Below are 26,590 nucleotides of genomic sequence, written 5' to 3' on the forward strand. Positions count from 1 at the left end.
ACAAGATTTTAAAAAGCCACACACACTTGCCCTTCAGGAATCAATATATTCAGTATGATAACACCAACTGATTTCTTCAAACTCTCTAAAAATAATACTCCGGTTTTGATCTTTTGTTAGAATTCATTAGAATACATACACATGACTTTCCACTTTGATCTGTAAATCAATTTCTGACCCTACCAGCAGCTTGTGAAATATTTATTAGCACAGGATTATTATCACAGCCTGATCACTGTCTAGATTACCCAGCAGCATACATGCCACCATGTTATTACTGAGACACTTGGCTACAGTGTTTGTCCGTAAATTATGACAGTAATTTTCCATGTCCCACTCTGTCCTACTACAGGTTTCTGTTTACTCACGTTTTGGACTGACAGCACTGTTCCATCTTGACTGTCTCTTTGGCTTGCTACACACATAACAATGCCAAGCAAGATTACAAAATCGATACGATTAAATCAAATGATGGCATTATAATGAAGCAAGCTTCAAAAGAGAAATATAAATTACTCATGGATATCATTTAATTTAAAAATAGAGTGTCTGATTTATAATTTTTTTTTATGCCAGTAGGACTTCTTGCACACTAAATGTGGAACTAGATCTAATTTAGGGGAAGATGCAACGGATGTCTACAAAAGCATATGCATCATGGAAAAGATGGACAGGGATTGATCCAAATACCTTTCCATAACTAAGGCACATAAAATTAAATTATGTTTGAAACAAACAGTACACGGTGGTTTTTATACAACAGATTGCAAGCCTGTGGAATTCCTTAACAAAACAGGCTGTGAAGGCCAGAAATTTGCACAGTCCCAACAGGAGACCAGGAAAAATACTCTGAGAAGAAACCTTTTGGGGGTTATTACGCAGTCAGAAGCTCAGGAAATTCCTGAAACATAGTTGGAAGCTGGGACATTGTTAGGGTAAAGGCATCAACAGAGGTTGCCTCATTTTCATACTTCTTTAATTGTTCAGTTACAGCCACACTTGAAGATATAAGGGACTAGAAGGACCCAGGATGGCTGCTCCTATATTCTTAAAGTTTGTAGATGTTTACACCAAGCTTCCTCTGAAATGGTCACTAAAGGCTGGCATTATCTTCTCATGTGAAAACAGGAGGAAGCATCCAGAGTAAGCACGTAGATAACAGACATGGCAAGGGCTTAGGCAGGGGAAGGTAGGGAAGGTAGGGAAGCCTGCAAAAACAAAAAGCAAGCAGCTTGTTTTGAATTAAGTAACTGGATGAGCAAAAGACAGTATTCAGAAAGGAGAAGACAAAGTGAGGATTAGTAAATTGGTCTTTCAGCAGCATTCTCAATGTGCAGGACAAGATTGTCAACAGCAGAGAAAAGCATGGCAAAATGATTATGATGATGTAAGTCTGGGAAAAGCTGAACAGACGATCAATTGTACTGCTAGTCTACTAGCAGTGGACTGTTACTGTAGTCCACCTTGCTCAGCATCACCCCTCGGGTAACAGCAGTAACTGGTGCACAAGGAGTTTCAGTTGTCTGTTGTTGGAATGGAAAGCCTGTATACTAGTGGCTGATAAAAGAGCCACAGACCCTACAGAGGGTGAGGAGCAAAGGAAAATGAAATGAGTGATGGTGACAGCTTCAGGTTTCATCTCTCCTGCCTTCTCATTCTCAGCACTCTTCAGAAGCATGTGGCACTGACAGCTTGCGTCTGCTGCCAGGGATCCTCCATAAGGGCTGTCGCCATCAGGTCATCCTTCTTGCCTTGCTCATTACACCCCTGCCTGGATGGAAGGACCCCTGCCAAGAGGTATTATTTAAAGCTTGCACCCAACATTTAAACCTGATTAACAAGTAGCACCATCACATTGTTCACAGCAGCTGGAGAAACTTCAAGGCAAAAATTAAAATCTCTGCCTTATTCATGCAGCATTGCAGATGACAACTGCAAATCTTTGAGAGAAATGTCAGCAACATTGTTTAAGCCTATCTCTGGTTTTCATCTAAGTACTGCTTAGTCCATAAACAACTTGAGAGGGAGGAACTGTGACCCAGAGCTTTTGTCTGAATGCCATAACTGCTAACTATGATGCAGCACTGTCCTCCTTTGGTGCTGTGTGGTCCAGCTTTTGCCTAAAGAGTGCTCCATTCCCAGCCTGCTCCAGAGATGGACAGCAAGGGCTGGTCACCTCCGTGAAGATACAGGCCTGAACCCCTTTAGGCTGAGGCAAGCGGAAAGCTGTCCTCTGCATTTCTGGCTGGTTTATGTACTCCTTTGGCTGTTTTATCAGGTGTGGCTAACCCCACAGGAGCTTTAATGAGCAAGCATCTGCAAGGGTTTCTCATGGCAGCACCTACATCCTGAGGTGCACGCAGGTTTCAGACTTTCAGGGCACAGCGCGCTGGGGTGAGGGTCTCTGGTCCCCTCACAACCCACTGCATTGCTGGAGGCGCCGCCGCACCAGGACCAGAGCTCCCGTGCGTGCTGGGGGAGAGGAGGGACAGGGGAGAGAGGGGAGCCGGAGCCTGCTCCTGCTGGAGTCCTTCATGCCCGCGGACCACTTCTCCCCGCGCCCGCCTCAGCGCTCCTCAAACGGGCACCAACGGTCGGGGAGCGCCCCCGAGCCGCGCTGGCGCATGCGCGTTGCCTCCTGCGGGAAAGCGGCCGGGGCCGCGGGCGCACGGTGTAGGCTCGTGTGTGTGTGTCCGCCCTTACCGCTGCCGCCTGCTGCGGCTACTCGCGCCTCAGCGAGCTACAGCCGCTCGCTTTAACACCTCACAGGACCTCTCCGTTCCCGCAGTTCATTCCGGTGCTCCTCCTCCTCCCCACGGTTGCTGCAAACCCCTTCTTGAATTGCTCTGCACGTTACTGCCGCTCGGTGCGGGCGGGCATTTCCATGCAAGCGCCACCCGCCAGCGGCAATACCAAGCATCAACACATCACTCGCCTCCTGCTCCGAATTCGGAGCGATTTTGTTACTCGCGGAGGTGCAGGGACCCTTTTCCGGCAGGAAGGTCCAGTGTAAGTTTATTCGCGGCTTCCGCTGTTATTTACAAGCCATCGGGTTTGCTCACCATCCCCTGGGAACCGCGCCAGCCGAAGTTGACAGGTAAATGCCCTCTTCCTTGTCTGCAGCACTTCAGGAGAGGCAGCTCCGGTCTGCCTTGTTGCATGGCTGCTCCGCCGCCTTTGTACTGCATGAACTGCAGAGCGGAGGCGGCGTTTAATGGCAGAGCTGTCACCGTGCAGCTCTTGCTGCCCGCCTCTCGTGACATTTCTCAGTGCGGCGCTAGGGAGAGGGAGGCTGCCTTGCCCTGCACGGCTGCTGGCATTGCGGGTACCCGGCTGCATCGTTGTGCCGGCCCGTTTGCACCCTTCTCCCTGGGCGAGGGCTTTTAGGGGGTGGCCCGCGGGGCTGTCGGTCCGGGCACGGTGCCGCTGCGGCAGAGGGGTCCAGCCGCGGCCCCGCCGTTACCGCTGTCACCGCTGTCGGTGTTGTCCCCGCAGGCCGGCGGGCGCCGCCCGCAGCCAGCCCTCCGCGGCGCGCCGCCCGTCTCCGGGGGGGCCCGGCGGCGTGAGGCCGCCCGCCACTGCCGCTTATGCAACACATCATCGATAACCACCCCGACATGGCCACCGCGCTGCTGGCGGGCGAAAAGCTGAAGGAGCTCATCCTGCCAGGGCAGCAGGATGACAAGGCGGGCGCGCTGGCGGCTTTGCTCATCCAGCTGAAGCTGGAGCTGCCCTTCGACCGCGTGGTCACCATCGGCACCGTCCTCATCCCCATCCTCCTCGTCACGCTCGTCTTCACCAAGAACTTCGCTGGTAAGGGCGGCGGGACAGCGGCTGCAGGCGGGGTGGGCAAGGCTGTGCCTCACGGCCGCAGAGAGGGAGCGCCGATGCTCGGAGCGCGGCTGCCACCCCTCGCCCTGGCAGGCAGGGGCAGCAGCGTCGCGGCGGCAGCCACTCCCTGACAGTCACCCGTGCTGAGGCGGCGGCCGGCGGCCCTCACCTTGGGGGGCGGGTGAGCGCCTCTCCCCGCCGGTGGGGAGGGGACCCTGCTGCTCCGCTCGGCGAGCGGCCCCTGGTCAGTGGCCTGCAGGCAGCAACGCGCGGGAAGGTGTCTGCTGCTGGCAGGGGGACACGGGGTGTGGTGTTACACTACTTGAGTTGGATCCGGGACCAGTCCTGAGCTGGACCCCGGCTGACTTCAAGCATTTGTCCTGGCGTCAATTCAGGTGTCTGCAACATGACCGTTGAACTGGCCTGCTAGGAAGCGAGAGGCAATGCTTTCATGGAGAGTGGTACAACGTGTGGAGACACATGCACACTGTGCTTTGCCATGTTGTGGTAGTGGAAATCACTGGTGTCTGTTCTTGTTAAGCGCATATTATCTTGCATACAGCCAGGTTTGATTGCCCATCACCATTGGTGTGGAGTCCTTCCAGTCTAGGAAGGTCAAGTTTTGATGAGCCTTGAAGATTACTGACCCAGTGAACTGTTATGACACCTTTTAGCACATATGTAATGGCAGAGATAAAGATAAGCTTGATGAGTGCAGCTGCCAGCATGACTGCTTTAAAGGGCCACTGAAGCTCCATACTGAAGATGGACGTTAAATTATTTACACTTTTGTACACACTGGCACTCTGTAGAAACCTTTTCTCTAAGGTTAGAGAAAACTGGCTGTATTCAATCAGTATAAACATACCAGAATCAGGTTCTTGCTTTGCACACTGCTTTGGGATTGACTTCCAACACTTAATGTCCTTAATATTTGTTTTCATTATGAGATAAAGTTAAATCACTTAGATAACTGCTTACAAATGGAGTCTTGTGATTTTCCTTAATTATAGGTAAAGTTTTTTCAGTCTACCTGAGTTTTTAAACTGTTATATAGTTTTTATACAGTTATATAGCTCAAGATCTTCAGCCACAGTTAATGGCCATCCAGATGACCATTTTTTGGGTGGTCATCTGGAGCTATGTCAGAGAGACCATATTTTCAGGACATGCTAAGCTTGCTGAACATCTGAAAGCTGTATCTTCATAGTGACTGAAAGGCAGGATTCAAGGTCACCACTGAGAAATTCCTCTGTAGAATGCAAAAGGTTTGGGATGCCTTCCTTGGGTTGGTTTGTAGAGAAGTAAACTTAATGCAAAAGCAATCCTACAGAAGATCGCAAGAGCACATATGTAAGTATATGTGTGAGATTGTAGAGGTTTGAACCTCAGTAGGCCTAAAGACGACCTTGGGTGCGGAAAAGGTAATGCCCCTTCCTGTGTGTTCCTTCAATAGTGCACGTTTCCTAGCAGAAGCCCTCTGATGACTCACTGCTTGTGCAGGTAGCAGTAACTTGCTCCATATGAACAAGTCCTCTGGAACCGTAGATTGTGGAGGACGCCTCATGTCTAAGAGATTCAGATTTATACAAGGTCCACACATACACATGGAAGGGGGGGGTGTATCCTGAATTTGCTTGCATCTGTCTATATTTCTGCAATTGAATTTATTCTGTGCTGTGGAACACTCTTCTTTAGGATGACAGCAGAATCATTTGTGTCTACCTAGGGACCATGGATGCAGATTGAATCCAGTAAGGTATAGAACAGTAACCTGTTGTGTCCTGCCAGGGCAAAGCTTACAAGACAACACAGAAAACACCGTATGTCTTTGGAAAAATACAGGATAACACTTTTCTCTCATATGATGTTATGTGTTTGTTGAGATGGTTGGTTTGTTCAGATGCAGTTAGAAAAATAATATGAGAAAAAAATAACAATACTGCACAATGTAACAGCAACACCGTTAAGAGTCTGATGAAACTAAATAGATTCTTTGTTTGGGTGTGGAGTCGAAAAATTCAGGGTTGGTGGATTCAGTTATGTTTCCACAGTGTTCAAGAGCAAAACTTCCATTAATTTAATGTGTCCTGAATCAGATGTTACTCTGTTAGCAAAACAATACTTGCTCAGACTTCTTTGCGAAGTCAAGCTTGTCCATAGACATTGACCCTTGTAATAACAGTAGTCCAGATGGACACATGCTTACTACTGATTCTGCTGTTTGTGTTATATTTCATCCACGCACTGCCACTTGAAAAAAAGAAATATCATTTGCTTGCTTTGGATACTGTCGCTATGTGCAATATAAATAATAGGTATGAAAGTACAAACCTTTGTGACAAAATTGAGTCAGGATCCTGCTGCCCCTTGGTGGTGAATATCATAGTAGCTTCCCAAACTTTGCTTTGGGCCTTTATGTGCTTATCTGAAAGTTTCCATTATTCTTCATTCTGTTAATGATATGCAGTGGAAAAAGCTGTCATCACGTCACTAAACTGAGAACCACTCCTTTTTCTAGGGTCTGTACCATCTTATTTAATCACTGTTTGGTAAAGGTCATGGAACAGTGGTGTGTGCACTCCAGACATAAAAGTGTAGTTATCAAAAAAGCAGTCGTTTCTCACAAACCTTTTGCTGAGAATTGGAAGAATCTGCATGATGTGTGCATGGAGGAGATAAGAGCCTCTTATCTCTCTGATCTATCTTTGAATTTAAGTGTGTGGGATCAAGTGTAGCTTAAAGCATAGCACTAAGCCTTCTGGAGCCATAGGTTGTGATGAAGCAGGTACAGAAGCAGAGATCAACCCCACAACACAACACAAAGCATGTTAATTGTTAATTAATATCTTATAAATAAACCTTAAATATTATTATGTATGTAGCATAATATATTGTATACTGTGGTTTACCTGTGGGTGAAGATAAAGTTACTTAGTTAATTATGTTGGTTTAGTGGCAAGGGCAAAGTTGTTGTTTAGGTTGATGCATTTAATTCATGTGATTTGTTTGTCCTCCTACTGGAGTGATCTTTGCTTTAATTTTGAAAAATTAAATGACAAATTACTGTTCAGTAGCATACAAGGCAAGACAATTGTTTAGCAGGTACTATGCCGATTTTCTGGATAAATCACTTAGTGTCTTACAAAAGGCTTTGAATTAGGTATAATGCTTTTCTTCTATTATGTGTATCACAGAATTGTAGACTGGTTTGGGTTGGAAGAGACCTTAAAGCTCATCTAGTTCCAGCCCCCTGCCATGGGCAGGGACACCTCGTGCTAGAACCAGGTTGCTCCAAGCCCCATCCAACCTGGCTTGAACACTTCCAGGGATATGGCATCCACAGCTGCTCTGGGCAACTGTGCCAGTGCCTCACCACCCTCACAGGGAAGAACTTCTTCCTAATATCTAATCTAAATCTATCCTCTTTCAGCTTAAAAAGCGTTGCCCCTTGTCTTGTCCCTATAGGCCCTGATGAAAAGTCTCTCTCTGTCTTTCTTAAAAGCCCCCTTTAAATACTGAAAAGTCTGCTGTAAGGTCTCCCAGAGCTGAACAGCTCCACCTCTGTCAGCCTGTCTTCATAGGAGAGGTGCTCCCGCCCTCTGATCATCTTTGTGGCCTCCTCTGGACTCATTCGAGCAGAAAGTTGTACTGGGACCCCCGGAGCTGATGCAGTACTTCAGCTGATGCACTACTTCTTGTGAAACTAGGGGTCTCACAAGAGCAGAGGAGAGGGCTTCTCAGCCTGCTGGCCACGCTCCTTGTTATGCAGCCCTGGGTGCTTAGTGTCCTTACAGTCTGACTTGATGCAGAAAAATAGGCTGTCATCCTTGGCCTGCTTTTGCCCTATACATTAATTTTTAACATAACCAAAATTTACTGGAAGATAAAATTTTGTTCCCAAACTTCACTAATAGATGGCAGTGCATTGTGGGTGAAATTGAGCTCTCTGCAGAGGGAAGGCATAGGGCACACACATGGTTAGTATGTGTTCCTGAGAGTTAAATTCAGGCTGCAAAGGAGTCAGAAAGAGTTTATTATTGATTTCAATGGGAGCAGAATTTCACTCTTACAGCCAAAGTAAGATGCAGTTCTTGCCCTGGCCCTTCTGCAAAGAAATACAGCCTTCCTTTGCACTTCCTCAACTTTCTTTCATAAGAGAAAAGAAAGTCACTCAGCTAACCTCTTAGATTATGATTACCAAGTCTCCCAATTCTCTAACGTTTTTCAAGCAAACCAGTGATGCCAGAAAGAACACCTCTAGAAAGTTAATTAAAATAAATCCATGTGCTGTATTTATACTGGGCATAAGATCATCATAAAGTCATCTAGCAGCAATAGTCAGCCACTCCACCAAAGAAAGCCTACATGAGCACCCACAAAAGAAGAATGAATAGTTTCCCCTTGTAAAACTCCCCATGGGCAGACTTCATATAAAACCCAGACATCCTGTAGTTAGGGGCCAGTGTATGTTGACCTGAAGGATAATAAGGAAAGTTTTGGAGACATGTGTCTCTGACCCAGTGAGTAGATCTGTGTTTAAGTATAATTGGTTTTCTGGAGTCATAGAGCTCTCAACACTGGTGAAGATGCCTACAGAAACAACATAGGCTAAAGGAAACCTCTCTTGTGGCAGTGTCCTCGTTAGGAATAAGAATGTGTGCAGTTGGTAGTCCCAAGGGAACTTACTTCAGTTTGCTTTGATGTTGTTTGGAAATTGATACTTTAAATATAGCAATTTTTAAAATTATTTATTTAAATATGAATATCAGTGCATTTGAATTTCTGTCAGAATAGCGACGACCCCCATCACACCCAGTATATTCCTTGACATTTTCTAGAGCACTCATGCACATGTATTTGCAAGTGCTTTGCAAAGGTCCATGCTTGTATGACTCGTTATAGATTTGATTTCCCATACCTGAAGATCCATAAGCTTGTCTTTTCCCTAGCAGCTTGGACACTTAGTTATTCCTGTGCAAACTGGAAGTAAAATGCAACCAGTATGAATGTAGAGTTCAGATTTGGTTGTACAGCACTGTCCCAGTGCAGGAATAGATGACTAAGCGAGGTACTGTCTGGTGGAGAAGCAAATTGTAAGCCTGCAGGTATAGGTTGTGACTTCTATACTTCCGTTTTAGCTGCATTGGAGCCTTTTTGGTTCCCCTTTCTATGATAAAGGTTTGGTTGTGGGTTTTTTACTTATTTATTTTTAAAGAAAGTATTTGAAGTGTTTCCTTGTTGAAGCAGACTAGCCTTAGACTAATATTTAGTGAAAAAATGGTAAACCACCAAACTTTAATTAAATGTTAGTAGGTAATGCTCCAAGATACATAGTTCTAGTCCAGCTATAGTCCATGCTGGTGTTTGGCAGTTGGTTTTAGTTATGATGTTTCAGTAGCTTCTGTCAAGGCATAGTCACTCTGGGGTGGCATGGATCTGGATAAAAAGGGATTAGTCCTTTAATATAACACCTTTCCATTTTCACTTCCTTATTAAAATGTACAGAATGAGGAGCATTAGACTGCAATATTCATTACCAGTTTGAAGTGGGTCTGTTGGATGTTCCATGTGGTTTTAGTTTTTTCCTCTGCTCTCCTTGTTTTAGCAATGGAACTAGTACACAGAAACCACATGCACAGGTAGGATGCTGCTGGGTCAGCAAGTGCAGTATTCTGTCCCCTGCACCTGGCAGTGATGCTGCTGGCAGTGAGGGGCAACCTTTTGTAGGGAAGCATCTCGTGGCATGTGCTGAGCTTCTAAGACGCTGTTCTACAATAGAGTAGATGAAGAGATACTTGGTTTTCATGAAGTGCTGCTTAGTTTGTATTATTTAATGTTTTTATTAAGTAAATGGTTTAAGTATTCCAATTCAGTGTTGTATTGTGTTCAGAAGCAATATCTGTGGGAGGTTCTTTGTGTAAGGAACCAGAGAGTGGTGGTCCCCAAAGGAAAATACATTGCTGTTTCTGTTTTTTGTTATCTTCAACTTATTGAAATAATTTGATTTCCAAACTTTCAAAAGCTTTAGGGCTGATGTGGTCAATTACAAGGCTTGCTAAGTCATATCCATCTTGTTTAATGCCTCACGCTTTCTGTTCACAGCGAATTATTCTTTCCATGTTGCAACCATGTTTGCTTTTCTCTCAGAAGCTGTTAAATGCAAATACTTTATTGAAATAAAGCAAAACAATCATCCAGTTGATTTTTATATTTTAGTCAAAAGCTAAGCTTTGGCATCAATTTTCTTGCTAGGTTTATAAAACAGTGCCTACAAAATCCCCAAAAAATTGCTCATAAATACTGTATTTCTATGTCTCTTAGCAGTTACGTAGCTCAGCCTCTACCACCCTTCTGCTAGAAAATTCTCATGAGGAAGTAATGGAAGGAGACAGTAAGTTAAATGACTGAAGGGTCAGTTCAAGTTTTTGTGTTTTATTTTCTGATTTGTAATCATTTGCATAAGTCATGCTTACTTTACTGTGTAATACAGTATATGCTTGAGTTCAATGTCTTTTTATGCATTTCAACAAACAATATGTTTGAAATAGTGTATATTGAAGATTTCTGTGTTACCAGATGGAGTTTTATTTGGTATTGCTGGTCAACTTTCATAATTTGCATTTTTGTTTCAAGTTGTGAGCAGGATATTTACATATATTTACTTAGGTGACTTACCTGATAGATGGCCTTTGATCTAATTTTCCAGTTTTTCTCTTCAACTGTACTTAAAGCCACATACAGTAAGAAAGTGAAGATTATATTTTTCCAAGTGATTATTGTTAGTGTTAAGAGTACAGGGACAGATTGCTTTGTGTGCATTACGACACCAGTGCATAAACAGCAGCAAAAAAAGAATGTAAGGAGTGTCTCAGTACCACTTGTGTTTAAGTGCTTTCAAGTCACTTATTTTTAAAAGGAATGAAATAGTACAGGCAACCAAAGGCTGGCTTCAGTTCAGCTGCTGGCTGTTCGTACTGCCGAAGAAGATTTTCCCAAAAGGGGAAGGGCAGTTCACACACAAACATGAGGTGTGCACAAGATGTGCAAGCTGGTTCTCATGTAACTCACAAAACTCTGAGTTTTGGTCATTTAAAGATCTGCAGTTACATATCTGAATGTTAAATAAAAAGGTATTGTTGAGGAAATGCATGAGCATTTGTAATCAATTTATGCATTTCACATATGTAATCAATTCCACTGCAGGTCCTAGCTGCTACAGATGCTCTTCTGCATGAAATCCATTTCTCAAGCTTCACTGACACATATGCATCATCTTTTTTTCATTTGGAACATTGATGACCCTGTAGGCACTGTTAACCCCTTCATCTTCAAGTGTCATGTATGTGAAAAGGTCCAAAATGTGGATGAGGTTTAGCTTGCCACATGCTTTCAGATAACTTCAACAATTTGAACAGATGGTCAAAAATATTTTTGTTGATTCATTCGCATGTGTCAAGAAGAAACCTTGTGAATAAATATAAGTAGGGTTGAGACTGTTTTTCAAAGCTACCCTGAAGTATTTGAGGCTTTTTTTGTTGTCCCTAAACTAGATAGAAATTATGCATCCATGATCTAGAAGAAATCTCAGCTTGTATTGTTTCTTAGAGCCATAAAACTCTTCAAGACAAATCTGCATCATCACAGAGTTCCTTGGGTTCTGCCAGTATTAAAATTACTGCAGTGGGCACCCCCAGTAGGTATACACATTTAATTACAAAAGACTAGTAATTCTGCAGTAGACTGGCATGGTTCTTGTAGAGAGTCCCTTTGTTTCACACGATAGAGGATTTATTCTAAAAAACCCCAACATTGAAGTCAGTGCAGATATTTACGTCATTGGGGATTTTGTCCCAGGCATGTATTATACTCTTGCATTTGAACTGGGAAATACAGCAGTTCATTGTGATAGGAAGGTTTGGGGGTTTGTTTGCTTTCGTTTACTGGCACCATGCCTGTTGTGCTGATTCGAAGTTACCAGAGCAGTGAAGCAGCCAGGCCCTGCGATGCATAGTGTGTTTTTTGCAGCTTAGAGCTCAGTGACTATTTCTGGAGAATTTTAATTATATGCTGAAGTAATTATTTCATCATTTTGAGGTTGATGTATCTTGTCTTTTGTGAGATCCATGACCTGTTCAGGAGGGCAGTGGACTGGCCATCTCTGCTTCCTCAATACTATGTTGTTAACATAACATTGTTACCTAATGAACTAACTATTGGTGTTTTTCTTCTTTTTTTCTGGATGCTGTATTTATGCCAAAATACAAGCCATCCTTTTCATTTCTAGTCAGTAAGTAACAGCAATGCAATAGGACAAACCTGCTGTTTCCTATTGCTTCTGTGTTTGTATTTTGTGCCTGACTCTTGACTTAAGAAGCCACCCTTGTCTGTGTATCGTCGGTTTCATTGGATTGTCATAATTCATTTCACTTTGGCATCTACATGTTCTTGCAGTTTGCTTTAGGTGTTGTGTAATCTACATTATCATCGTGTCTGGGTTCTTGTGCAGTTGCTTTGGGATTCCCTAGAGGGGAATTTTTGAATTGCCCCAAAATATTGTTTTGATCTTTGGAAAACATTAAAACACTTACTTTCACACATTATTTCTCCTATACAGAAGATCTGTACATCACTAAAATTCCACTCACCTCTTCATGTAAGTGCTAAATTTAGAAGTAAATATTACTCAGATCTCTTTTGTAGAACTGTGTGTGGATGAATTTCATTAATTGTATTTTGATGAACACATTCTTTTAAATTCAGCTCTAACCTTCCCTCAAATCTTAACATAATACAAAGCAGCATTACAATACAGGAACAGACCTCTGTGTACAAATACAAGCATTGTCGTATCTTTTCAGGTGTTTTCTGTGTGCTCACAGAGCTCTCCTGAGCACAGGAAGAAATGCTTCTAATGGTGTTCAGCAGTGCAGTCACTATAAAATAAGCTCTTTTTCCAGTGACATTACCACCATACTGCACAGCCATCATCACGTGGTGGATGGTAACTCATTATTGAGGAAACATTCCTCTATAGGAGAAGCACTCTAAGGGGTTTCATTTAGGTGTTTCTGCACCTTCTGCATAACAGTTGCCATTTCTGGAATAACTTCTCCAACAGGCTTCAACATATCAGCCATGTAGGAGTAGGTATCTTTCTCTCCTGAATAACCTGGGCAGGTGTTACAAGTCTTTAAGCCTCAGATTGCTGGTAAGTGAATTTCAAAATACCAGCCAATTTTAGAAGAGCAAATGTTTATTACATACAGGAAATATGGTTCTGTAAATATAGATATACACTAAGAAAGTGTGTTATTAATTTATTGATTCTGCTGATCCAAAATATATAGTTCAGGCAGTAGACCTGCACGGAAAATGTCCCAAATTGTAAATACAGAGACACCTGCTGCTGCCCTTACACTGCAGTTAACCCTGTGAGTAACCCATTACCTGTCAGTCTTTAAAACTGCTTATCTACGTCTCACCCATTATGACTAATCCTGGTAGAGAACAGGTCAGTAAAACTTGCTAGCAGCAGTGGTTTCCTGTCTCATTTCTTCAGGGACTTTCTTTTAAAGATATTTTCCTTAAACAGGGCAAGTGGTTTCAGAGAGTGGGCAAAAAAGGCTATACCTTACCTTGTTGATCTTGGAGAAATTTGTATCTTAGGAAGACTTCATGGGCCTGGAACCTATATTCAGATTTGGAAAGAATATTCCCTAAGAAAGAAGGTAAAGGTATTGTCTTCTTGTTTTGCTAAAGTAACAGTTAGCTTGCTAAGTTAAGACTTAGTTTGATGAATGTTTTCTTACTCATATGAGTAAACTTTGTGAGTTAAATAGGATTGTATGACTACAGTTGATACACAAAAGTAATTTCAGGAGTCCATCCTCATGCTGTACTAATTTCTAACCTTTAAATACCCTTTAAATGAAGTAGTTGAGATCAACCAATTAAATTAAGGGAAGTTTTCCTTTAGCTGTGAATTAGTTCGGGTATTAGCCAGCATTTGTTAAAATCATATTCCAAGCAGAGAGTTATGTATTCCTTGTAGACTGTGTCTGAGATGGAAAACCTTTATGCTGTTCAGGTAATGTTATAATTCCTTAGACTACATTTTCAACTTCAGTAACATGGATGGTTTTTGTTCTTCTTTTTCTTTTTCCAGAGAGAAGAGGATCCAGGACATTTATTCTTTTCCATTTAAAAATTGCTGAAAAATTACTAAATAAATTATTTCTGATTCTCAAAATAAACAGTTTGATACTTGCTTTCTTGTGCAATCCTTTTAGTAGCCATGATGAATGAGGCGTGTCTGATTGCTTACACATATGTGACACAATGTAAGGAGAGCAGTATTATAAGGACTACCTTTGTCAAGTACTGGCATTTATTGCTGAATGGTGTTTGTCATTTATCTTAGTTGACAGAAACTTGTGTTCTGGCATCTGATGGGCAGGGAGATCCAGAGATTCTACCTAAACACTGAATTTCTTCTTAGAGTCAAGTGGAGAGACTGTACAAGGAGTGCTTCAGAGAACTTGGCTGGAATTCCAGCTTTTCTTCAGAGGCAGGTTGCGCACCAGCATGAGGATGATTTAGCAGCCCTCTTCAAGAGGGCTGAAGGCCAATTGGTAGGAGGCACTAGGCCCATGGTGAGTCTGTAGTATGTTTAACTCAGTGAGTATACTTATCAGTGTACTTACCTCATACTTAATTCAGGTCTCCAGCATGAGGGTTTAGGCAGTCGCCCAGGAGCTGGGAGATCCAGCCTGCTCAGCAGCATCTAGCACCACTTCTCCTGCCTGTACCCAATGCAGGGTCATGGTGGTCAGGCTGAATGCTTACTTCTAGATCCTTGCAGGATTTTTTGCACAAGAGGCATACTTACCTTTGTCTGGTGTAGCAAGCACAAGAATTCTTTTTTTTTTCATTTCTTAATTACACTTTCTAAGAAATCGGTTCCATTTTTTCTTTTTTTTTTTCTGTCAGCTGTTATAAAATTGTTGTGTTCCTTCTGCATTACTGAATTACTGCACTAGAATGTTGAAATCATGCAATTCAGTTGGAAGATTAATAAAGCATGATTTCTTTTTCGAGAGTAAATTCTAAAAGCTGGGTGTCACAGGAGACAGTTTATTATCATGGTTTATATTTTGCTTTGGATGAATATACTTTATTTCACTGGGAATACGGTAGGTGTGAAAAGTCGTGCCCTTTTATATAAGGGTGTATATTGTTTATTACTAATATTTTCCTTACTTGTTAATGTCTACCAACAGCATTGTAAAAGTGTTGTTCATATTTATTTAAATAATTTTGCTCATAATAAAATTTTACAAGCTTGCAATTGCTCTCCCTACAGCATCAGTTCTTCAAAGAGAGATGCACATGCCAAATTTTGTGCAGTGTGAGTAATCCCATTGCCTTCAAAGAAACTGCCCAATGCATGAAGTCACTTAAGTCCTTTTAGGAGCAGATCTAATTTTTGCAGTGTTGAATACTAAGAGAGTGGCATTTTCACCTTTATTTTTGAAGGGGCAAGTGAATGTTTCTGTTAGATGCAATTCATTCACTTTCCCAGGAAGACGTGTTAAAACTTTAGTTTGCAAAGATAATGGAGTGATACATATCTACAGCTTCACCATGTATGCTTAACAGTCTCATTTCTGTGTACTGAACACCAGCTCCCTTTTTCTTTTCCAAGGCTTTTTTTTTATATATAGGGAAAACACACACACCTCCTTGGTGAACTGTGCTGATGATACCTCTTCCTTTGACTGTGATGAAATACTGAGGCCTGAGCTCTAGCCACTTGTGTTTCAATGATAGCCTTCTAGCCATACTTTACCTAATGTGTTCATAGTGCAACTGGCCATTGCATTTGGTTTTGGAGATGGCTGTTTCTCAATTGTGTAAAAAATCACACTTGTATGAATCAGCCATTCTTGCTAGACATGACCTAAAGAAAAGTTCACCTTGAGGACAATCAAGCATTGGAGCATGTTGCACAGCTTGTATAGTCCCCATATTTGGAGGTTTTCAGACTCACAAAGCCCTAATAAGCTGGTCTGAACATAGTCTTGGCCCTGCTTTGAGCAGGATGTGTGAATCAGTAACTTCTGAGGTTCCTTCCAGTGTTTCCATGTGTCTGCATTGGGGATAACTTAAGGGAATGGCCTAGAACAACAGTTACTGTGTTTTTCCATTGGTAACTCCATTTCCATATCTGAGATTCACTTTTACAGTGGGAAAGTTCACAGGGGTTCCAACTCCAAGCCTCAGCTCTCCAGCCGCTTCCTTGAGGAATTTCAGAACTTAACAGCGTTGTATCTCAAGGTTGAAATTAAGCAAGAGATTTTTTTTTACCTAACGTATTTTCATGCCTAGCACTTGCAGCATGAGAAATCTTTTTCAGTTCAGAGCCTTTTGAAGAGGGCAGGTGAATGGACACTGAAGTACGTAGAGGTTGGGGAACCACTGAAAGGAGATGGCTGACCTTAGATTGGGAACAGTAGGAGTGGGAGCCCGTGCCTGGAGGAAGCCCACAAGCATTTCTTGGAGCCTTTGCTAAAAGGCAGCAGACTCGCAGCTTCTAGCTTCCATGGTTTGCCTTCATTCCTTCATTCCATACTGTTTATTTAGATTCTTTCTGAAGAGTTTTTTCAGCACAGCTCCTTCCTTTGTCACTCTCCCTACCTTGGCTGTGATCTCACAGCCATGCACTCTCTTTAATTCCCCTAAAGTATGCCTTTTATACCACAGTACCTCCTGCAAGTAATTTTTCTCCATTTAAGTAGTGCTTAAACTGATGGGATGAGATGGTACAGAATGGAGCATGTGAAAAAACTTAGCTGCCAAGGGATTTTTAATTTTTTAAGTGGCATAACACAATCAATTATATTGTAATTCAACTAAGTAATTCTGTGTTGATTATTTCATCTTCTTTGCATGTCCAAAAAATTCAATGAGATCTCTCTCATACCTTACCTATGGGAGTAGTTTTGTGGACTTCTAGAAGCTACTTACATGCATAGGTGAGCAGGATAAAATGTATTTATGTACAACTGTTAAAAACATCTAATGCAGTGCTCCTGTGATCATCTAATAGTACTGAAAAAGGGGAAGCTAAGCTTCTTAGTATGCATCTTTATACTCAAGTCAGTATAAGATAAAGTATAATATACTTTATAACATAATATATATAATATAACTTTATAATATATTAACATCAAGGACTTTTTCCAATGTAGTAATTATTTCTGCACAGCATTAGCATGGGGTACTTAGTCTATTAAAAATTATGCAAAAAGAACATTTCCTGACTTCTCCATGGTCTGGACCATTTCCTAGGTGCATGAGCTTCCTAAAGCTGATGCTATGCTTTGTGAGTCAAGTTGTATGCTGAGAAGCTTAAGCTAAATCCCCTGTAGGAATAACTACCAACATTAGTGACATACATTGACCGTGAGTATGGCTCAAACATATTAGAAAATACCATTTGAATAAAACTGCATTGTAACTCCATGCCCACACTTCAATCAGTTATCAGAAGTCCCACTGACCTCCCAGAGGATTGAATTTCATCTGCAGGGTCTTGGGATTTACATTGTATATCATGAAAATCATGTCATTTTAACAAATATGCAAAGAAAATATTAGACTAGCACCAAGAACATAACATTGAAGAAGAATGGGACACGATGTTCATCTATCCCAATAAATTAGAGATCTCTCACAACTTACCAAACAATGGGAACAAATAAAAACATTTAAGAGAGGAAAAGCAAACAAATTCCTGCAAAATTTCAACTGCTTTTTCTACTTGGCTGGGCAGCCTCATTTTTGAAGTAGCCTGTAATGAAGCTGTTCAGATCAAACTCGAGCTGCAAAGCTCTTCAGACTTTTTTCATTGAAGCAGTGGCAATGGACAGAGTGTAGAGTTAGTCTCCAAGTAATCTGTCTAACATAAATGTAAATCTTAAGACATTTTGGTTTGTTTCCTTTTTTAATTTATAAAAAAATATATATTTGATTGTTGGTATATATATATGCAATTTTTGCAGAAGTCGCCTTAGCTTTCAGGTCACAGTGAAGAGAACTGAAGAAAACTATCCACACTTCATTTAGTAGTAACAACTGATACCCGAATCCAAAAATAATCCTTATGGATTAACTGTATGAATATTTGTTGCTGTCTTCCCAAGTATTCATGGTGTTGAGAACTAGGAGAAAGGAACCAACGCATGTCACAGGAAACTAGGTTTCATATTGGCAGGTTCTACTGAACTTAGGGGCACTTGATTCAAAGTATTTCTGCTTATGAGAAACGTGCCATTCTTTGCCTTTTCCCCCACCCCCTCCCATGGGACCATTTTCACATAGGAATCTACTTTTTCTCCTGGGGAATCATAGTAGCTTTTTGATAGTAGGAGTTGAAATTTTTGTATGTATCCCTTCATGGGTCTGGTCAGGAGGGCATGTAATTACCAAACCCAAGAGTCAGTGATCATTTATCTTGTAACACATGGCTGTAAACACACAGAAATAACCTAAATGGGAAACTTTAACACTAGAGTGCTTTAAGCTCTCATCTGAAATTGGAGTTAGATCATTTCAAAATAGTAATGAAAAGTGATTTTAAAGACTTCGCAGGGCTGACTCACTGCACATGCTGTCTTGGGTAGTATCATCTGTTCTCTCAACTCTGCTTAAATTGGTTTTATTTTTAGAAAAGAATCCTCACTGCATCACTTTCAATAAAAAGAAAAAAGTGCAGTCCTCAGCATGTAGATCTCTGCAGGTCACAGAAGAGGTTTACACTTCAACATTTTACCAAAGAACTAGTAAATGCTTTTGATTTGCTTGCATGTGAGAAGTAGTTGGTCAAGTAAGGAGTCTTCTGTTAAGCCAAAAGGACTGGGCGGTTTTGCCTGCCTGTTAATTTTTAATGCTTTATTTATTGTTATCAAACAACATAATATTTTATTTCTTCTCTTCATGGTTTGTGTTATTAAGAAAACAGTACCACAACTCTGTTCTTGATCTATTTTGAGCTGTTCTTGATCTCGATCTGAACTGTAGAATTGGAGCAAACTTAGCATTCTTGACCAGTTATCAGTTAAGAGAACATGCCTTCTTCCTATGGGTATCATTTTAGGAAGTTTTTTTAAGGTATACCAGAACACTGTAAAATATAATCCCTTTGTTCTACGTGCCAAAGCATGAAAATACTGTCTTTCTCTTTGAAGAGGGTGATTTGATAATGGTCATTGTTCTTTGGACAATTAATACTGTTCTAGCTTTCACAAGTTTTTCTATCTTAATTTCTTGTACTGCTAGAAAGATGTAATTGTATTAGAACATAATTTATCTACTGGGTCAAGATAAAAGTCCTTTTAGACCAATATCCCACTTCTGATAATGGCAAAAAGCAAATGCTTAAGAAGGAGTGTTAAAATAGACATGCATATGGTGTTACTTCCTTTGATAAACCTTTCCACCCTCCAGCAGCTCTAGGCTTAAACATGTCCTTAGAGAAATATTGCATCACTATCTGTGTATTTGATAATCCTTGCTGTACTTTCTCTTCTATTTGCCTGGTTGCTTTCTTGATCCACAGTATTTGTTTCTTCCATAATACTGTATGATAGCAAGTTCCACCACTTAATTGCACACTCTGTAAAAAACAATGTTACAGTTTCAAATGCAGAAACGAATTTTCATAGTGAGAAATACAATTAACATTTCAGATTCTGTCCTGGTCAGTCACACTTGAATTCGAGAGTGGTAGGTGGGAAGGATACAGTTGACTAAATGCTTGCATGTCTTTAAGTTTCATTTTTTTTTACCATATGCAATCAGTAGACTTTGTTAGTGAGGATTAAAAATATTGCCTTCAACTACATCTTCTTTTTTTCTATTTAGAAGAATATTTAGCTGGAACGAACCTTAAATTTCACCTGAATGAGTCTTTCAGCTTTTGCACATAATATCCTCAGCTATTCTGTAGTGGATATCAGTTCTTCAGCTTCACATAGTTTGGGTCACGGTTGCTTAGGTGATTGTTCTCAGAAATGTAATTAAACCAGAATATGTATTTCTTGCTGACATTTATAGCTCAGGTTCATCCTAAAATTACCAGGTAAATAGTTTTGCCTGGGGTTTTGTGAAGATGTGTGCAGGCTGAGCTGTCTAATAGGCATGGAGGGCTTATCGGTTATGTAAAGATGCAGTAAAATAAAATTGATGTAATTCAAAATGTTTATTTTCCAGAGCTCCTTTTGTAGGTTAAATGCACAGCAGTGACTTTTCTCTCTGTTATACAGAGGAGCCAATATACTGTTATACACCACACAACTTCACCCGCGATCAAGCCTTGTATGCCAGAGGATATTGTTGGACAGAATTAAAAGATGCCTTGCCAGGAGTTGATGCCAGCCACTGGCCCTCCTTGTTTGAGCATAAGTTCCTACCTTATGCACTGCTGGCTTTTGCTGGGATAATGTACATTCCAGCTCTGGGCTGGGAATTTCTGGCCTCTACCCGACTGACTTCAGAGCTTAATTTTTTGCTTCAGGAGATTGATAACTGCTACCACCGTGCAGCTGAAGGGCGGGCACCAAAAATAGAGAAACAGATTCAGTCCAAAGGCCCAGGGATCACCGAGAGAGAGAAGAGAGAAATCATTGAGAACGCAGAGAAGGAAAAAAGCCCTGAACAGAACTTGTTTGAGAAATACCTGGAAAGAAGAGGACGAAGCAACTTCTTGGCTAAGCTTTATCTTGCGAGACATTTGTTCATCATCTTCTTAAGTATCATACCAATTACATATTTATCCACCTACTATGCTACACAGAAGCAAAATGAATTTACATGTGCACTAGGAGAGCCTCCAGATAAAACAAGCAGCTCCAAATTGCACATCAGAGTGAACTGCAAACTGCCATCTGTCCAGCTCCAGCGAATTATTGCTGGTGTAGATATCGTTCTCCTCTGCTTCATGAACTTGATAATCCTTATCAACTTAATTCACCTCTTCATATTTCGCAAGTCTAACTTCATATTTGATAAACTGAACAAAGTTGGAATAAAGACCAAGAAACAGTGGCAGAAGTCCCAGTTTTGTGATATCAATATTTTGGCCATGTTTTGCAATGAAAATCGGGACCACATAAAATCATTGAACCGTCTGGATTTTATTACAAATGAAAGTGATCTGATGTATGACAATGTGGTACGCCAGCTGCTTGCAGCATTGGCCCAGTCCAATCATGATGCCACCCCAACCATGCGTGATTCAGGGATCCAAACAATAGACCCAAGCATTGATCCAGCAGACATTGATGCTAATGAGCAGCTCATCATTAAGAGGCCAAGGAAGAAGATGAAATGGATCCCAACTACCAATCCTCTTCCTCAGCCATTCAAGGAACAGTTAGCCATTATGAAAATTGAAAACCATAAACCTGAAAAACCGAAGCCTGTGCGGAGAAAAACAGCAACAGACAGCCTTATAGCTCCTTTATTAGAGTCTGCTGCAAAAACCTCACAGCAATCATCCACTCATAAAACTGAGCCTAACGCCATGCCAAGCACAAGCAGTGAAAAAAAACACACACGGCACTTTTCCTTGGATGTTCATCCCTATATACTTAGTAGCAAAAAACCCAAGCCAGAGATTCAAGCCATCCCCTCAATGCCTACATCCAAAAGCCAAGAGAGTGGATTTTTAAACCAGGAAGAAAATGTTGTAGTGCACGTTACCTCCTCTCTCAAAGGTACAGTATGCTATAATGCCCGTACCACCTCCACAGACCATAGTTTGCGTAGTGATCTTCAGGAGCTCAAAACTTATCTGAACGGTTTGACCTATCTTGCTAGATTTTTGGATAGCTAATAATATTAGGGCTTGCAGGCCTTAGAACTAGAGGTTTTCTCTCTTTAACAGCTATATGGAGGATAAGGATTATTAGGGGTAGAGCTGTAAACAGCAGGTAATTTTTCAAGTGTAAGCAGGTTCTCACAATGTGGTCACACCTTGCCAAGGAAAGGAGGAGAGTTTGGCCTCCATGATGCCCTTCCTGCGCCACCAACACCCAGCATGTTTCAAGCATGCCTTATTTTCAAGTTGTATGGAAACTGCCATGGTAGATGACCAGTACTCTGACCAGTAACAGCCATTTAGGAGTGTGTGAGAAACTGTGCTAATGGCAGTTAAAGCTGCCTGTAGGAAAAAATCTCTTTAACTACCAATTCCTAGGGGTTGGCATGTGTTTGTCACCTGGGAAATCACAACTCAGTTCATTGTTACTGTTCTTCACCCAAGAGATGTTTTAAATTGCCCTTTGTCTCATGTGGACCAGAGGATGAATGGTCTAAAGTGTGGACACTGGTCAGGGATTCAGGAATTCTACCATTCCCTTCCCATATGGTCTCACAGGAGATGCTATTTCTATGCCTCAATTTCCTCAATGTGTCTTGAAAATCCTGGCCCTTTCTTACTGTAAAGGAGTGTGTCAAATATACCAGTAATTGTTAGATACTTGAGTGATGAGGAAAGCCATGTGAGCATTAAGAAAAGTGATAGACCAGTAGATAAACTGATAGGTAGGTAGGTAGGTAGGTAGGTAGGTAGGTAGATAGATAGATAGATAGATAGATAGATAGATAAATAGATAGATAGATATTTTCTTGTTTATTTTTGCAAGCTACTGCCATAAGAAAGAAGCATTATGCAGTTGAAGTTACAGAAGGATTTGTATGTACTTAAAGCAATGGCTCTCATCTCATTACAAGCTAAGACCTCCCTCTGGGCTCCGACAGACTGACAGCTACCGTCACCCCACTGCCCAGCAAAGAAGTGATTTGAGGTATAAAAGTTTCTGTCACTTCCAAATCCCTATGCTCCTTAGAGCCCTCCAACTCCCCAATGTGCATGTGAGCTATTCTACAGCATTCCTTATCCAGTCACCTGCTCTGGTTACAACTCCTCAAAACTACTGGGGTTTTCTGGACTCAATTACTTTTATCTAAATTAGTGCTTGAATATTTTAAGGGCAAAATATAATTACTGTAGTTTTGGGGCTCTGTTACTCCCCATTCCCATTTAAAGTTTTCACCTTTGCTTTTGAGCTAGACCCACATTGCAGTCCATCAGGTAAGGCAGACTCATAATTTCTGAAAGAGACATCAGTTAATGCCAAATTACACAGTTATTTCTAAAGACAAGTGGCTTACAGTGTGTAACCACTAGTTTTTCCCATTGAAAAGATCAGTGGTTTTGTATTCCATCTTGTGGATTTCAACAGTCATAAAATTTATCAAAACATTAAATCATAATATTTATAATCTAAAACACCTGCCAGACTGTAGAGGAGAAATAAAAGATACTTTTCAGGGTTTTTTTGTTCATTTTAGGAAAATACCATTCACATAAGGAAGCATGAGCATGCATTAAAAAGAGCAAGATTTACAAAACCCGTTTGTTGTTTGTCCTATTTCCCTGAGCTTCCAACCCCATTGTTTTGACTCAGTCTTGTTGGATTTCTCAAAGGGTCCCAGAAGCATTCATTTTTGGGTCCACTCCTGCTCCCACTGAAATCAGTGGCAAAACTGCCACTTTTACTGGTTCAGGACACTCCTCTCTAATGGACTGAAAGGGTGAAAGAGATAACCTGTCTTTTAGCTGTCTGTTTTGTTTTCTTTTAGACACCCCTCATCCTGCAAAAGAGATCCTATACTCATCTGAAACATGCAGAACTGTGCCTGCTGCTGGGGCTTTTGTCCACAACCATATAGCCACCACTGCTGCTGCATCGAGTATGACTTTGAACCAAGTCAAGGCAGAGCCAGCTCCTGCACTGAACTGCAACCCATCCCACCCTTTGCTGCACATCAACACACTGTACGAGGATCACGAGGAGGAAGTTTCAAACATAATAGACAATGGTATTCACTCACCAACTGACACTGGGGAAATTCTCTCCATCCCTACCCCAAAGCAGATAAGGTTGGCAACATTTGATGAACCAATGGCAATTGTGAGCTCGGTGGAGTATTGAGGACCACGGGCTGCACAGATCTGCCCTCAGTGCCAGGGCAAAGACCACTGCAGTGCGGACCATGGTCCCCCAACGATGCAATTCACTGCATGAGCATGGAGAGTTTTCACACAGACTGTAGCTTTTGGTAATAACACCAGAAGGTTTTTCAGGTTCACATCATGAGCACTGTCAGTCATTTGCAAAATAAGATAAAGAAAATCTGGTGGAAATAGACCTTTAACACCAGGACAACCGTTAGCTCTGAACTATAGCTTCCTGATTTAAATGGGGTTTAGCACAATTTATGAACATTAAGAGTCTGATGGAATACTACAGCGATTTTAGTGAGTGTCTAAATTCTTTGTGTTCAGAATCACTGACTAAAGTTAAAACTTGGAGGTGAGGTTATACTGTTTTAAGGGCAGCAGTTAAACACGAGTTTTTTTCTAAGCAGAGAGGATTTTCTTTTCAATTCAGGATTATGAAATGTTATATGCAAGCAAAATTTTTGTTTCTTTCTTTAGCTCACTGCTGTTGGGCTTGATGGAGACCTAGCTGAAAGGGCCTTACTACCACCAGCATTTAAGTGCAAACAGATTGATACACTCGATCTCTTGCTTGTATAAATGAAAATACCTGAGGTGTGCCCTGCCCTTTACCTAGCTTATATGTTTGCTGGAAGATGATGAAATGAAGAGTTTATTTTTTTAAATATATTTTACCATGGGAAGAATTACTTTAATAACTTTTCAAACCAGGTGTTGATTTTAACAGAATACTTAGAAGCAAATCATTATAGCTGCTTATTTTTTCATAGTCTATTTATGAACCAGGTTAGAAACTTTCATGGGTGCTTCACTGATACAAAAAAAACATGACAAAAGGCTGTATTTTGTAAGTAAAGGTCATTACAAAATATCTTACAAAATATGAAACCAGCAAGACTGTTTTCAAATAACACACAGTTAAAGAAGTGTATGAATTCAGATCTGCAGACTTGGCTAGTCCTTGATTCAGCAAACACTTGAGGCCATGGATGGCAGTGAAACGACTCATCCGTCTAAAGCTAAGCACACACTGAAATGTCTTTGCTGGATCTGGGCTCTAGTGCAGGCAGACAATAACCCTGCAGTATGTGCTATTACTCTGATTCAATACTTGCCGTCCTTGGCTCAAAGCACATCCTCATGCCCATCTTCCTATAACTACGGTATGTGTGATTTAATAGAAAACTCTAGGATAACTAAAACATCTATTAAAAGTGCATCATGCAATAATCGTTCTCAGCAAAATTATAGTGAAACAGAAAGTGACTGTGTTAAAATAATATTTCTAGCTGCATTCAGAATTATGGACTATGTGTGTTTGCTTCAAAACTATGTATAATGGTAGAAAAAATATGCAGCACAAATAAGGGACCGAAACCTTGAATTTATTTTTAATTTATTACCTCAGACATGGATATATTATACCAATATTTAATGAAAATAGCACTGAAAATAAATACCTGTTATTCTGAATAGTTTAATGTGTACTACTTCCGAGCTTAGTTATGTGCAAGTGGGATTTTACTATGAGTAGTAGGTGGGATAGGTAAAGCCACCATTCCCACCTGCATTACTTCACTTATTCCCACTCTTTTTGGCCTGAACAGCCAAATACCAAAAAGGCAGCAAGCCAGAGGACACGTACTGCAGCTGGTGTGGGGCACTGGGGATAGCTGAAGGACCTGGCTGCAACAGGTTGCTAAGGTCTTGGTGCATTAAGCATTGGAGCTGATGAAGGACATAGAGCTTGGCCCAGGGCAGCTGAGCAATGGTGGCTGAACAGCTCCTGCTGGCTTGTCTCCTTCCCGCTCTGGAGACATCGATGTCCCCCCACAGCCCGCAGCAGAACTGTCTGAATGAGGCAGCATGTGATGAGCAAAGATATGAACAGCTCATGCACTGCCTGTGGCTCCAGGGCCATAGGTTGGTCACCCCTCTGCTAACCCACCCAAGCACAAGCTGCAGGGTGTCTGGCATCACTGCCTGTGTGACTGACAAACTGGTGTGGCTTTAAATAACAGCTCTGCGCCTGTATAGCCAGGGACTCATTCTGCCCCAGGCACAGGAGGAAGCTTTCTGCAGCGAGGCAGCCTGGGAGTGGAGGATCACCAGTGATGGGACTGCAAGCAAGGTCTCTGTCTCACCTGATGAGAAACTGCCATCCCTCGAGAGTTACCTGATAGCAGTGACACATGACGACTTCAGAGGTGAGCCAAATGTGCCACTGCATCCTATTCATTTAGATGTATGCTGTAGTTAGAATTAATTTTTTTGGCAAATTAATAGCTCAGTACTTGTTAAAAAAAACAATAAATAATTAGAAAAAGTATGGAAAATCACCTTAAGAAAATCAGAAACCTGTCAATAAAAGCAGGGTGAAAGAATAGGACCCTGAGGCTGAATTTAAAGAGATGTAACTACCTTATGCCCCTGTATTTTCAATTGCCAGAAGGCAGCAGGGTGAAGTTCTTCCTGAGTGCAGCAGCTCAACTGACAATGTTGCAAATGCAAGGGGAAATCCTTAAGGTGACCTGTTTGCTGTCCACTTGGTATCACACATTGAGCACCATGTCAACCACACAGTTCTGAGCTAAAATGATGTACCAATATACATATATACCAATGCCAGGCACAGCACACTATGTCTAAAAATTAAGGATCCAAACT

General features: G+C 41.4%; 1 protein-coding gene across 1 annotated transcript; it reads left to right on the forward strand.

The window, feature by feature from the left end:
* Positions 1–3,587: 3,587 nt before the first annotated feature.
* On the forward strand, positions 3,588–23,894 carry PANX2 (pannexin 2; the record flags this gene model as incomplete). The annotated part of the gene is made up of 3 exons (XM_080635836.1): positions 3,588–3,813; positions 20,160–21,611; positions 23,542–23,894. 3 exons carry the CDS (start codon positions 3,588–3,590, stop codon positions 23,892–23,894), a joined length of 2,031 nt encoding a protein of 676 aa, XP_080491962.1.
* Between the last annotated feature and the right edge of the window lie 2,696 nt (positions 23,895–26,590).

Source organism: Psittacula echo (assembly GCF_963264785.1).
Source record: "Psittacula echo genome assembly, chromosome: 1".
NCBI lineage: Eukaryota > Metazoa > Chordata > Aves > Psittaciformes > Psittacidae > Psittacula > Psittacula echo.